The sequence below is a fragment of the Mugil cephalus genome, chromosome 1, assembly GCF_022458985.1.
Source record: "Mugil cephalus isolate CIBA_MC_2020 chromosome 1, CIBA_Mcephalus_1.1, whole genome shotgun sequence".
NCBI classification, from domain to species: domain Eukaryota; kingdom Metazoa; phylum Chordata; class Actinopteri; order Mugiliformes; family Mugilidae; genus Mugil; species Mugil cephalus.
In genome coordinates, this window is record NC_061770.1 from 20,423,662 (window position 1) to 20,439,224 (window position 15,563).

At 41.8% G+C, this 15,563-nt stretch overlaps 1 protein-coding gene across 7 annotated transcripts in view; it reads left to right on the forward strand.

Moving 5' to 3' along the window:
- Positions 1-15,563, forward strand: part of espn (espin) — a 42,123-nt gene that overhangs the window by 1,551 nt on the left and 25,009 nt on the right. For 6 of the 7 annotated variants that reach the window (XM_047567890.1, XM_047567897.1, XM_047567880.1 and 3 more), the window contains exons 2-7: positions 2,558-2,751; positions 8,368-8,554; positions 8,806-8,988; positions 9,932-10,063; positions 12,496-12,751; positions 13,184-13,467. In XM_047567890.1, the coding sequence (XP_047423846.1) occupies positions 2,558-2,751; positions 8,368-8,554; positions 8,806-8,988; positions 9,932-10,063; positions 12,496-12,751; positions 13,184-13,467 (1,236 nt within the window). The remainder of the gene's footprint in view (positions 1-2,557; positions 2,752-8,367; positions 8,555-8,805; positions 8,989-9,931; positions 10,064-12,495; positions 12,752-13,183; positions 13,468-15,563) is intronic. The other variant, XM_047567893.1, reaches the window with a different exon arrangement.

The following is a 15,563-nucleotide window of genomic DNA, read 5'->3' on the forward strand; positions in this document are numbered from 1 at the left end:
TATGAGTTTGGTTAGAACAACATATAACATCAAAACCACCTGCCCAAGAAGTACCATATCAGATTTAGCCTCAAGTCCAAAGGAGAAGCTTCTTTTTTAAAAAGAAGAGACTCCTTGATGTTCACAAGAGTCTAAATGCTGTTGTGTTGCCGGTGTACACACTGAAAGTCAACATGTGCTCACCCTCTAATTGGAATGGTTTGAAATTAAATGAAACATGGAAAACAGAAGTAAACAGAGCCCTGTAAAACGCAATAAATCTAGACTTCATGTTTTGTCCTGACCCATGTTGTTCCAGCGCATGATGTCCTACGTATACTAATGAAGTATGCAAAACAAGGATTTGCAAATATAATATCCATTTTGATTGAGTACAGCAACTGATGGGGGACGCAAACAGAAGCATGTCATGACAGCGTAGTTGAATATTAGTGGCAGGCGTGTTACAGCTAAACCTTCACATGAAGGATTAGACCTCATGAGCCCTCATGACTCTATTACCTCATTCCTGCTGGGAAATGCAAAGTATTCTGAACCAGCAAGCAATAAAGCATGTATTTTGAAGGAGGCTTTGTGAAAGCTGTGATAAAGCTCAGTTTGACATGAAAGTAAGAAATGGTACATTATTATTCGTCTAATGATGGTATATTATTAATTATTCTAATGAAAGAAGTGTTTAGCCCTTTTGAGAATGGCTAGAGTTAATTTAATTTTAAAGTAAAGTGAAACCTGGTAACTAAATACTCCTTGGGCAAGTTGTGCATCTTTTTTGGTGTTAGCTCATGCACAAAAGATCTGAGCTGGAGATGACTGAAAGATGAGATTTGCTTGTTACACTCAGAGCAGAGTCACCTGATGGTATGTGAAGTATAAATGCGACTGTACAAGCACATGATATAATAACTAAGCCGAAAAGGGAGAAGTCCTATATGGAGTTTCTAAACAAACCGTTGGGTTTTTTTGTAAAAATGCAGGTGTTTACAGGAAAAGTATGAAAATGGCAAACGAGCTGGAACTCAGAAGAACGCAAATCTTGTTTGGATAGGAAAGAGTCATTTGCATGGTGAAGGGAAGGGACAGCCTCCCTGACGAGACAGCAAGTCTAGACTGCTCAGGTGTTTCAGGTGTATATTTTCCTTTACCTTCAGGACCAGAATGCCAAAGCTTTAACCACAAGATGTAACATTCGTAAAGAAAATGACCAATAAGGTTTTAACCCCTAAACTTTGGGAACCATTTGTTTAAAGGGTTCTTTTGTTCCTTTTCTTTTGACCTTTATGTACATCTATGTATCCAAACTGAATCAAAGACTTGGTACCTTAATATCAAGTCTATTTTATTTCTGAATATCAGTCAAATTTACTGTACTGGCTTTTCAATAACTTTTAAAAGAAACTGGTGGCATTCTCTGTAAAATATAATTTTAAAGGTAATCCTTACTGTACACCTTTACTCTCCTGCACTTGTCGTATTCTTGGATGTAATTTTCCAGTCTACCAGAATTATGTTTGACACATTGTTATGTTTTTGGACCATGGCAAACCTACAGAGCAAGATGACTCTGACCCCCAAGATGAATCAGATTAATTCCAAAGCCCTCGTGGATCTAAAGTGACACTGCGTCTGGCTTAAGCCGCCGAGTTGATGCGTATTAAATCTCTTTGAAAATGATTTACACACACACACACAGCAGCACAGTGTCACACTTGAATCCTGTGCACTGGCAGTACACTGTGGTCCACAAGCTAAAATCCAGTAATAAGATCTCCGTCCTTTACTCACTGTCTCCATTACTTTCGAGGGTTGCTTGACAGACCACAGAAGAGCGACAAAGAGCTCATGCTATGCCACAAATTAACTGATAAGATACTTGGCTGACATTTACTGAACGTATCAGTTACCACTTGTGGTACAATCTACTTGATGACTGGTCAATGCCAGCTTCCACCTTTTACCATTGTGTCTTTTGCTTTGTGTTACTGATCTCTGATCTGTTTTTTTTTTTTTTTTTTAATCTGATGGTAATGATGTTCATTTGTGGCACTCTGCTGCCTCAGGCTGCAATGCTAGCTTCTTTGTTGGAAACGGAAGGTGGTATAGACTAGGGGTGGGAAAAAATAGCGATATGGCAATATATCGTGATAATTTTTCTTCCGATACAATATCGATTTTAAAAGAAAAAGTCATGTTTTGAAAGACTTCCACTATTTTTCTGTACAAGTACAATAAATTGGAAATGGACCATTTGGATTGATATTGTTTTAATATTGACTAAATTCCTTCAATGAATTATCAACCATCTTAAAATTTCTCAGTGAACTATGTAGAATATTGCAATATATCGCAATATCATAATATTGTATTGTATCGTGACTCAAGTATCGTGATACGTATCGTGAAGTCCTTGCCAATACCCACCCCTAATATAGAAAAACAGATGGGTTCTTCAGAAGGTATAATATACGGTGCAACTTTTTCAGACATCACTAAAAAAAATATATATATTAGAAGCATCCCTTATCTCATCTTTCTTTGTTCTTCTTTGTCTGTTCTATAGGACAAGGACAGTTCTGGTGCCACTGTTCTCCACCTTGCCTCCCGCTTCAGTCACCATGAGATCACTGATTGGCTGCTGAAGAGTGGCGATGTGGACCCCGGGGCCTCCACCGATACCGGCGCCCTACCTGTACACTATGCTGCTGCCAAGGGAGACCTGACCTCTCTACGGCTGTTACTGGGTCACAGCCCAAAGTAAGAGCAGCAAAGTTTCTGGTCTTCCTTTCACAGATGTTGCATTCTTCTGACTGATAGCGATGTCATATGGGAACCAGCTGATTTTATTTTACTTTTGTTTAGAACACAATTCCTAAAAGTTAGTAAAAGTTAGCTTGCTACATTTTTTTGTGTGGCTACAACCCTCAGTTCTCAACACAAGATCCTTTGCTATTGTTTGCTGTTCTTTTGGTCAAATATGTTTTAGTGTACATTACTGAAATTGTGGTTTCTAAAACTGTATGAAAGTCTGAGTTTGCTTCTTTGTTCCAGTTTGTAACTGAAACAGGTTGTAGCAGATCTATAAAAGTCCATCCCAGACTGATGCAAAAAGAGTAAAGGATTTGGGCAAATTATGGGTTTAAGTCACGTACGGGTGCTAAACAACATGGACTTTTCTTTTATGTGATGCATGTGGAGCAATATAAATACTCTGTGTTCAAATCCCATTTGAGAAACTAAGAAAAACCCTCTTAGTGGTTTAACTTTCCCAAAATACTGCACACTACTATAACACCCATGTGCTGGTTATGCAATGCAGCTGAACTGATTTCTATTCACTAATGTTGATGCAAATCTGTATGGCTGCGTGAGAGCCAAGTAATGAATCAAATCATCAAGAGTGTGTGATTCAGTATTTATGATTAGTTTTGTATTACACAATTTTGGAAAGATGTAAGGCTGCAGTTATTTTTTTATACATCCATCTGCTGATTCTTAATTTAAAACATCAGAAGACTGTTTTTTCATGGCGAATACTCCACCCCCCAAAAAGACTCATGTTTTATCTAACCTTTACTTAACCTGTCCCATCCTTGTTAACTACCTCTTGGTTAAAAGGACAAGCAAAATCATAAGCTTTAGCCCGGACTACGCAACAGCAGGCGACAAAAATACCTTTAACCAATTTCATTAATTAATTGCCTAATTGTAGGCAACTGATTACAAATGTCTTTTGTAATCAGTGCAGCGTCGGGCCCATCTCTGACACAGATAATACTCACTCATAAGAACCAAATTGGTGCAGAGTAGACAGACTGACCCCCCCCCCCCCCCATTCTGTTTTAATTAGTTCAGCGGGTTTTTCTGCAGAAAACAAAAAAGCTGTTTGCTGTAATAAGATGTGCGGTTATGATGGAATGGCAGTAGTTACACAACTATTACATCAGAGTTAATTATCAAATGATTATATCTGTAAGATTTTTCACTATTGAAAATAATGCTCGTAAAGGGAGACCCTTTATGTTCAGTGCTATTACCAAACTCATTTTTAGTCTTAATAAATGTTAAATCTATGACTGCATTGCAACAATACATAAAAGTATATCCATTTAACTAACCCCTGTTTTCCTCTGTGATGTAAACAACGCTGCGTTCAGTTTTCAGTGTAGCATTACCTTTGCAGTGTTCTAACCTGTCTGGTGATAAAAGAACAAAAGAGAAATATATTGCCACTGAACCTAAGGATGTTCTTTGTGCTGGTATCAATACTGATCACTTACTGGTGCCACAAAGAATTAGAAATGCAACAACGATTGAGCCTTTGAGCTAAACAGCCTGGTGTCAAACGGTTTTGACTTTGATGACCTTAGCAGGATAAGCAGGTTGTCAGGACACTAACCTTTGTGCTGTTCGCCTCCAATATTGTGTGGTTGCACCCCAGACAGGTGCATAAGTGCTGAAAGTTTTATGAGCTTCGGGGACATGGACGCTCCTGATAGCAGGGCCCCATTCACTCTGCTCCACCACCCCTCCCGCTGTTGGTGTTTACCACCATCTCCACGGCGACGCACACAGTAGCGCCAACTGGCGATAAGATAATGAGGAAAACAAATCCGTTTGAATAGACGGGGTGCTTTCTAGTCACCGGCCTCAGGCATTGTTTGGGATTGAACTTTGCAGCGGAGAGATAGCATTCTGCTTTCGTGGCTCGTTCCAAGCCACAAATTAGTATCGGAGAGTTTTAAGAGGCAGCCGGGACGGCTCAGGGTTTGTGAAAAATCACAAAAAACACGACTCCCTCCCTCGTTACATCACCACTTCAGTAACTGCAGCTAAATGATGATATAAGGTAATGAGCGTGACAGATAGCAACGTCAAGTACATTTCAAGTCTTTGTTGCATTTTCTGTTTGCAGCGCTATTGCTTTAAACCAGCAGATTAAAGTTTAATTTCACACACATCACAGCATGGAGATGATGTAAAGAGCTCATGCTTCAACCTAGGCTTTTACCAGTACACACTTTATTACGAATTACACACTTTAAAACTTTTTCACAGGTGTGTTTTTACCATCTCTCTTTAAAATATCAGTTTGCAGCTTGATGCTCCATATGTGGGGGGAGATTATTTTCAACACCTTTACAAACCCAGGCCGTTTAAATGGGCACCGTGTCCCGCCAGTTATGAAACGCCGGCATTTCTGTAATTTCTTTTAAGCTGTGTCCTGCCAACGAGGCAGCTAAAGTCTGCAGCTTTGCAGTTGTGGTTTTGGAGCTGGCTCAAGAGCTACGTCGACACACACACACACACTGCAATACTACTGCATGCCTTTGTTTCACGTGCTGTGTTTTTTTACAACTTTTTACAAACTTAACTCTGTCAGACATTGGAAAAACAAACAATTTCTGTGTAAGTGACGTAACATGGCTAGTTATTTTGTTGAATTTATTTGTTATTGTTGCTCAAGCTTGTTTTGCGCTGGCAATTTGAACTCCGACAGATTATGTCACGACAGAGAACTGTAAAAAAAACAATAATTGTAACTAATCTGACACACTGCCCAGTCCTGGGCGTAAAAGTACTTTGTGAGTTAAAGATATGCACCGTTAAACTGCTACAGCATTTCTATGTGTCCGTCTTTTGACGGATTGGAGGGTGCATAGGTGCGTGTTTGTATGTTTATTTTAGTGTTTGTTAGATTTATAAGTCACAGCTGAATAGACGGCTTATTCACCCATTCATCCCAGAGAAGCCTCATGTGCTGTGGCCATGCTGATAGCCTCGGCACACAAAAGGGAGTGAATGAACGGGAGATACCAAAAAGCAGAGAGTGGGTGAGAGGCTACAGACAGGTTATGCAATCAATTAGTGAGGATTAACATCTTTGAGCAAGATGCAGTCTCAACATACAATTGAAAAGGGTACACCTTTGTGTTGGGATAATCCAGAAAATGACCCGCCTGCATCCCTTTGGGAAAAACATTGTGTTGTATTAGGGCTGTCACGATAGCAGATTTTCATTTTCTCTCTTTCTGGAGATGAATTACACTCAAAATGACAGTAGAACGAAAGAAAACAGGGACTGATGTAAAACATATCCTGTGTTTAAGTGGCAGTGGATCAGTAATTGAATCCAGGGAGAGGGTTGTGGGTCAAAATGTTAATTTTGCAGTACATGTAGCGTGCATGTGCAAAATAAACACTAACACAAAATAATTTGGACACAAGAATAGGTACAGCTCAAATGGACAGTGCAGTACATAAAAATAATTCATACAGACTAAGACTAAGCATCTGTTGCTAGTTCGCCCGGTGTGTTGTTGGCGCTATGAGGCCCAGCTGAAAACTGTTCTGTATTTGTTTGGAGAGTGAAGGGTAAATAGGAGAGTATTTCAGTCAGCCAGTGGCTGAGCTGCACTTGTTTTCGTCCGCTTCAATCCCCTTAATAACTTCTTAGTACAAGTTGGATAAAACCCCCTTTTTCTGTTCTTATTTACAGCAAGAGGTTTAAACTCTGCAGAGTAACATACCACTGAGATGTTTTGGGGCATATGGCCCATGGTGTTATAGCTGTACATTTAGTTTCATTATAAAAAAAAAAACAAAATTCACATCTAAAACCTTACATATGTGAACTGCTTCTCTACTGGATCCAAAACTCACAATATAAATTGGAAATAGAAATCAGGGTGAACACAAGGCTTTTACCAGTTTCAAGTAAATCTCACTTCGGCTGGAGATAAACACAACCAGACCAAACTTTTGACTGGTGGTGTAGCCCTTAAGTGTTTTTGTTCCTACAGGTTTAATGACTGAATGCTGTTCTTTTGTTGTTGTTGTTGTGCTTTTGCGTATTATGTAACGGGACTGAAGAAAGACGGAAGTCACAGAACTAAACAAAGCGTATACATTTCCCACGACAGCTGTCATTATTTATACAGGAAAAACCACTCAGCGGGTAACGAGCCTTTGTCGGAAAAGAAGGTCATTAGAGTGACATCAATTACTTTAGTACTAGTAATGAAGATTAACTTGGTTGTTATTGCTGTGTACATGGGGGAAGGGAGTGCACAGATAATTACTGGGATAAATTACTGCGCCACCGCTGAACTGGAAATATATCAAATTTCTTCTGCTTCACTTGTGAGTTTGTATCCTTTGGTTGGCTGACGACATTGCACACCTCTTGCCACTTTCTAGCTGTGCTGTCACACAAGGCTAACCTCTTTGTAAGCCCTTCAGAATCTACACTTGTTGTCCTAAAGCTCTTCTCTAGTGGAGGGCGTTCACACTCCTTCACTTTCAAGAGTTGTGGCAACGGCAGTGTGTGGTTTGTTACGTTTGCTGCCCGCCTTACGTCAAACACGCTCTAAATTTGTGTTTTGGTTAGGAACAGTGACGGATATAAGCGCCTCTCCTACACAGGCGAACTTCAGCTTTGGTTACATATATGAATAATTAATTAATCTGCCCACATCCTGATGACAGAATCGCAGGTTACTTCCCCTTCTTATTTTGAAATATTTAGTATGTACTTGTTGTTTTTTTTTTTTTGTTGTTGGAGGTTTTCCCTCAGTCACTCAAACAGGCCTCCATTGTTTTCCCTCATAGGCAAAGCCACGGCTCAGACGTGCTCGTCCTCTTCACCTACTCGGTTCATCTCGCCCACTAGCAACGGGGCATTAAGCGCGAAGCAAGTCGGGCAGTGGAGTGATAATCCTCTTAAGTGACTCGCTGCTCATTTGTCAGAGTCCAAATAAAGCACAACCTTATGGGATTTAGTGGGGAAGCACTCGTTCACTCCCTGACCTCTGGCTGTGACTAAAAATGTCTGGGGCGAGAAGGGCATTGGATGAGGTTTTGCACTGGAGGCGAGGCTAAGGACCCGGAAATAACGAAGGAGAGTGGGATCTGGCTCAGTGTCGCTGCTGCTGCTCTTGAAGTAGCCACATGTTCATTCTGACAATCACTCGATTTTCTGTCACTTCTTCAAAACTTGGTTTATGTATGAAATACAAATAAACGTCTGTCTTGGTTGGTAATTAATAAACTAGCATTATTATCCTCTACAGCGTCTAAACAGCAGTTGTGCATTAGCCAAATATGACTTATTATCTTGTACATAAAAATATTTTTTTCACATTTGTGTCTCAAAACCTTTTTCAGGAAAGAGACCTTTTTTTATTATTATTATTTTAGGAAACTGGGAAAACTGACAACTTTGATTGTGTCCACAAGCTCATAAATAGATTACACTATATACATTATGATAATTATGGACCTGGACGTGAAATTTGCCATAATTAAACTGAATCAAATCACTTTAAGTCTGTGTAATTTTTTATTTACGTCACTGTTTCACATTTCTTACAGCGTTGTCAACTCCCAAACAAAGAATGGTGCCACACCGCTCTACCTGGCCTGCCAGGAGGGTCACTTGGAAGTCGTCCAATACCTGGTCAAGGACTGTGGAGCGGATTCCAGCACGAGAGCCAATGACGGGATGACTCCTCTGCACGCTGCTGCTCAGATGGGCCACAACACTGTCATCGTCTGGCTGGTATGCTCGAATATTGGCACAAGATGCAATGCAAAACTTGAAATTGAAACCCCATCAGCTGCACCACAGTTGTCTACATTCATACAAATGAACACTGCATCGTTACGTATCATTGTTATGCGTTCTGGTCCTAGCTTATGCTATCCAAAATGTCTCACCAGATTGCATTGCGAATAAACTCTTGACCACAACGTAAAATTTTTATTATTTTTTAAAATTTATTTTTAATTAACATTTCCTCCCTCCTGTAGATGAGTTTCACTGAGATCAGCCTGACGGACCAGGACGGTGATGGAGCCACGGCCATGCACTTTGCAGCCAGTCGTGGCCACGCAAAGGTCCTCAGCTGGCTGCTGCTGCACGGTGGAGAGATCGTCACCGACAACTGGGGAGGGACGCCCCTCCACGATGCTGCAGAGAACGGGGAACTGGAGGTACGTCGTGTCTCGACTTTACTCCTGTGGTGCTCACAGTCAAACCGGGACAGGATACGGGTGAACTCTTCCTGAGTGGATATCTGCAGTTTTTCAGTTATCTCTATATGATAGAAATTGTCAAGGGTTTCTGTGAGGAGATTTAGTGTTTAATGCAGAAGTTCTTATCAGAGGTCTGGGTCACTTTTGTAAAACTTCTAAACTTTTAATGCTTTGGTTGACATCAATGGAGAAAGACATCCAAGCTGAAAACAATACTGCTATAGTATTATATTTCTAAATTCAAATAAGTAATGTAAGTACTTGGTTCTCAGTTGTTTGTAGTGGGTTTTACAACCATCTGTTTTGAATGAATGACCTCCAGTTTATGTACGTCAACCTACTATTTTGAATAATAATTTTTGCTGTATCCAAGTCTGGTCAGATGATTTTGTTAAGAGTGCAAGCTTCAAGTATCAATCTGTGCCGGAAATTATACCCGATTATGTAAAACAGAACTGGAAGTAGACGTGACTGGAGAAAAAGCTGAATGAAACACAAGTCATGTAGTCATGGCAGAACAAAGCTTCTCACTCTGAGAGCTTAAGCTGGCTTCCACCAAGAACTTGGCAGGAAGTCTCTTAACTTTCATTCCAAGTCTACTCTGATTGGAAAACAGAAATGCTTCATGCAAGGGGGTGAAAGAAAAAAAGGGAGAAAAAGGGAAGCTTATCGTCTCTACTCTGGTATTTTGCTTAATAGAAGAATATTTGACTTCCTGTTATGGTGATTTGTGAGCAAGCATGTTTCCAAATCTGGGAATCAGAGGATCTCAGAGGGGTGATATTTTACATCGTCACAAACAGACTGCGATAACTTTTGTCCTCATTTAAGTCAAGCAGTTATTCAGTTTTCATCTGCAAAAGTCTCCTTCCTATCTGACACGTGTCTGTCCACTCTCCAGTGTTGTCAGATCCTCGTGGTCAACGGGGTGGACCTGGGCATAAGGGACCAGGACGGCTTCACAGCAGCAGACCTAGCGGAGTACAACGGCCACTCTCAGTGTGCCAAGTATCTGCGCACTGTGGAGAACATGGTAAAAGCTGTGTTCAACCTGTCTTACTGCCATGCTTCCTGACCTCTGACCTCCTCTTGGTCTCCTCCTCTTGAACTCACTCGTCAGAAATACTAGACAACAAATATAAAATTGTCTTAGACCACAGGTCTTCAACAGGGGATCCGTCATTTTTCTCCACACATTTTTCTCAGTAACATGAGTCCAACATATTTTAGTAAAGTGATAAATGGGGGTAGAAGACGTTATCTTTCAGTCAGGACTTAGGCCCCGCCCCTATCGCTGCTGATCCAATAACGAGGCCACATATTACACACTGACTCTGTCAAGTTTAGTCCTCAGGTGAAATCCCAGGAGCGGCTGCAATGTTAGCAGAAGAGAAGCTAACAGTCCATAGTATACATAGGCAGGCGAGGTGTCAGGTATGTTTATGTTAACAGCAGTTGCGTGGCCATCACTGTTGTACATGTTTGAACCTGTGTATTATCTGAAAAGCTAAATATTGAATGCAAAATAATAATCATGTATATCTGTAAATAGCACTAGGCAGAGTTTAATATAGGACACATATAGTAGGTAGGGGGTCCCTACTTAATCTTAATCTCTCCATCAGTTTGAGGGTCCTTCAACGTTTTTTAGACCCCTGGTTTAGATAAAACAAAGTTTAACAGTGATAATAAATGATTTCACTGAGATATGGTTCAAATTACTTGAGGTTATATCTAAAAATAAAGTTAAAATGTAGCTTAATTCGTCATTGACCCATCCATTACCAGTTACATATTAACACTTATCATGTGCAGGGATACAGGGCGGCTGGAGTCTAACTCAGTTGTTGAAAGGGGACGTATTATGCTGATTTATGTGCTACATTGCTCCCTGTTTAGCTGCTTAAAAACTCCTCTGACATGTAAACTATTTGCACAGGAAGACAGGATTCTCATCAGAACAAATCAAAGCGTCCTGAGATAAATACATAATTTACACGTTCACCTGATAAGGAGTCGCGCTGCCTCATCACAAGTCAAGAACACTGGGAACCACAGCCTGAGGTGGTGCTGCAATATCTGTAACATTTGAATGATTACATAATACACAAGACACTTGTTAGGTTCTCTGTTTTGTTTTTTTTGCTCTGTCAAACACTAATTGGTCCAATGGGAGCTTCACTCTCCCCCATCAAAACAAGAAAACATGCAGTATTTGTTCAAGACAAAGAAGCTTTGTGAGCGATGGCATGTCAGCTGTGGCCTTATTTATTGTGTCAGTACCGGAGAAATTCTCAGCTTCTTCTTAATTATTAGTCATTGTGTTTGGTATAGTGACTGTATAATTAAATCTGAAGTGTTAGTGAAAAATATGATGTAAGTCTTGTAATAATAATTAAAAAAAAATCTCCCAGTTTGTCCCACAGAACCAAACCACAACACAGATAGACACATAAATTACACAATGCAATAACAAATGGCTCTCACTTTGTCCCCTTGCCTGATTTCTGTTTTTCTCAGCTAAATACCAGACCTACTAACCCTGAACATACAGTATAATGGCCTCAACCCCCATCGAAATCCCTGAGCAGCACGAGGAATAATAACCTTGTTCACACCGAACGCGTGGGAAACATATTTCCCCCTCTTGTTCTTCTTCCCATGAGGGACATTTAGCCTGACTGAGTTCTGTGCGTTGGGAAAAGCACAAGGCTCCAGAGCCGTTTTGACCATCTGTGAGATGTTTCATTAGCGTGCAGTAATTAAACTCATAACGCTGTTCTCCTCGTGTAAGTCAGCAGGGACTGACAAGTAGAGGGATTTATGAACTGATGAATGAACCTGTAGGTAATTCACAGTAATAAGAACTCAGTCCCCTGCCTGCTATAATGACACCGGAACATTTTACATCTAAATTAAATAAAGCAGATGTATTTTAATGAGAACATATTAATGTTTTTGTTTGTTTAGTGCAATGGAAATTACGCTAATCAGCCACAACATTATGACCACTGGCGGGAGAAGTAAATATCATTAACCATTTCGTGACAGTTCAGTGTTCTGCAGGGAAACTTTTGGACCTTGGATTTGTGTGGATATTATTTAGACATGTAGCACCCACCTAGAGCAGACCAGGTACCCCCACCCAAGGGCAATGACACTCCTTGATGGCAGCAGGATGCAGCCCGACACAAACACACACACAAATACGTTTTAGGAACAACTCAAGAAACACGAAGAAAAGCACAAGGTGTTAACCTAGACTCCAAATTCACTAGATTACAAACTCCTCAAACCACAGGGTCCCAATCCCCCCCCCACTACACAGGACACCCTCAGAAGGCCCATGTCCATTCTCTGATGAGTCACCACAAGCGAGACCTACACAATACTGGAAAGGTGGTCATAATGTTATGCCTGATCGGTGTATATCCACTGATATTCATTATCTGTACTCTCTGACAGAGTGTGGAGCACCGTGTCTTGTCCCGGGACCCCTCCACAGACCTGGAGTACAAACAGCCAGACTCGGGCCTCTCGTCCCCAAACACCACCATGCCCCCTGCCAGCCAGACGCCACACTTCGACATCGGTTCGCCGTCCAGCTCCCTGTCCAACTACAACTCGGCCAACTCCAGCCAGTCCAGCACCGGCGAGAAGAGAAGCAGCTTAACGACGTCACGAGGTCCGCCTGCGCAACTCAACACAGTCGCACACACAGGTTGGCAACTCTTCACAGACTAGAAACGCGCTTGATACAATGTGTCCCGCGCAATGCATGTCCCATTCAGTTCCTGATTTATTTATTTATTATCACATCATAATGAAAATCTTAAATTAAATCTGCTGTCATTTTGTCATAGCTACTGGGCATATAACATGTCAGCATGTAGTAGAAGCAGTACAGTCAACAATGTCCAGTTGTTTTGTTTGCTTTTGTTTTATGCTGTAGTTGCTTGATATACTGGTGCTGCACCCTAGTGGTCTGTGTGCAGACAGGAGCAGTGAATTATCTTTAAAGTGACAGTAATGTTTCACTGTCAAGTCACAGAGTAAACGTTTAAAGCCTTCCCTTTGACTTACTTGAATTAAAAGCAGCAGATGATGATGTTTGGGTTCCTGTTATAATGTTTTTCCTATGGGCTTCTCACAGGTGTATCAGAATCAGCCATTTCAGACATGCAGGCTTACATGGACATGTTAAACCCAGAACTCAGCTCAGACACACCCAAGAAGAACGAGTCGCCGTCCGATGCCACCTCCAAGCCTCCGCCCCCGCCCGCCTATCCACCGCCGCCTCCCCCGCAGTGTCCCCCGCTGCCTCCTCCGCCCCCGTGCTTCCCAGCGCCACAGCCGCCTCAAGAGCCATCGTCAGCCGAGTTCCTGAAGGTGAAAAGCAACTTGCGGCACGTGGAGAGCAGCACTGGCAAAAACGAGGTATGACCAGCACTAGTCCAGCCCTCGCTACGGCTCAAAGAATGAAGCTATATTCCCACGTCTACAGGGAAATGTCTCAATATTTACATTTTGTTTCCCTCATTTGGTTTACTAACAACAGGAAGTAGCACCTCACACTCAAAAAGTGAAACTTAATTTCCTCATGTAGAGGGACAAGGGGAAAGAGCATCCTCTTCCCATGCAATTCTCAAATGGGGAAATCCGCAGCACCTAGCAGCATATGATCAACATATGATGAGCATACAGCATATTTTTGGAAATCTCCAGCTTTGCGAAAATAGAACCTCTCAAAGTAGGTGTTTTGTTGAGCCGGCACTGATGTGAAACAATACAAAAGAAGCAGGAAAAACAGGGTGTCTGCGATAAATTGGCCATTAGCTGCTGTTTTCCCTTGGGTCTAATCAGTTGTGCTACAGCTCTTCTGTAACTATGTGCCTTGTCTGGCTGCCCACAATGATGTTATTGTGTTGGCAAGGCTAACAAGGCCAAAGAAGACGCTCATTACCCCGACGGACCTCTGGGTTGACACACAATGGCTGGTGTGATGGGTCTGATGTTAATTCCAGTAATTAATCTGGCCACAGATCACTCAAAAGTGTTTAAAGGAGAAGCAATTAAGACTGGCGTCGGCACTGGTGTCAGGGCTGCTTATAGTGCTTTAAACTGCTGCGAAGGACTAAAAACTGGTCGGGAAGCTGCCGTTCTAATTGAAATGCAGATTTGTTGCCCCGGTAATATTGTAATTACAGCTTAGATGACCAGTCTGAGGGATCACATTCAGCTCATGAAAAATTTATTTTGTGAACAGCATGTCATCCAGCGTGAGGAAATCAAGATTTTATTTAGCTTCGACAAAGTATCACTGACTCGAATGAGAGATGTGTCTTTTATGGCTAATTTAACCTGTTGTGCAACACAGTGTATTTCCATGCAGCAGCAGAATTACAGGGAAAAGGTTGTAGAGCTCTGTAGGAAAAAACAATTGTTCAGAGGCTCCGTCTATAGACCTGCTATGCAAAGTCAGCTGGCGTTTGCTGTTGTAAAGCCCACAGTTAGCGAAAGTGTCCTTCCGCCGTAGACTGTCTCTATGGTGAGCGGTTTGCGTGTGCGTGTTTCAATGCGCACGCAAGCGCACATCAGATATGTGGGGGGGGGGGGGAGTTTTTAATTAGTGCCGCCCCCTCTCCTCTCTGCACCCAGGTGACCAGCCCGGGGCGCGGGCTCATTAACTATTGAACAAAAGCCTGCGCTCAGAACACATGCACACATGCATGTGCACAAAAACACACAAATAAGATCACTATGTACTATATACATTGGCAAAAACAATCTCCCTTTGAGGCTGCAGTAACAGGGAACAGCAACTGTGTCCAGAGACAGCTAATCACACGGCCCAATCTCACCATTGCAACACTTTGATTATTATTTTATTTGCTTATTGATTCACTAAAAGATATTGAAGGAAACTTGGTGAATGGCCTCTGAAGTGAAGATAAGTGTTTCGTATCACAGCCTTCAAAGGCCTTCTCCGATGCTGCCTCTCTTCGTTCATTTGTCTGCATTTTCTTTCATTTAAATCAAATGTTTTATGCAGAGCATCAACGCAACAATCATCTTGTCAACAATCGTCAATTTAATTTTTTTCAAAGCAGTGTCTCCAGAAAACGTCCATATCTCACTCGCAATTACTACACCAACCAATATTTTTGGTGCCAATTTGGGGCGTGGGAGGCGAGAATATTATAAAAAAAATCCCACAGCGTGGGAGATTTGCATGTGACCGACCGTGGTCGGGACATGGGTGTTTTGCATAAGAGGAACAGGGCAGGGTTTGGGAGTGGTTAGTTTGCGGGTTGGTGGTGACATCATCACCGCTGCTGTGGCTGGCCCAATAGGTTATTGATGAGGTGTGAGGGTAAAGTGAGAGGGCAGGTAGAGTGACAGGCGTAGCACTAAAGCAGAGAGGAGGTGAAGCTCTGGATCTGGTGACAGCTTCTCTCTGTGCTCCACGGGGCTTCGTGGATGATTCTCTGTCCAGACTGAAGGAGAACTGTAAGAGAGGATTCTAAACGCTA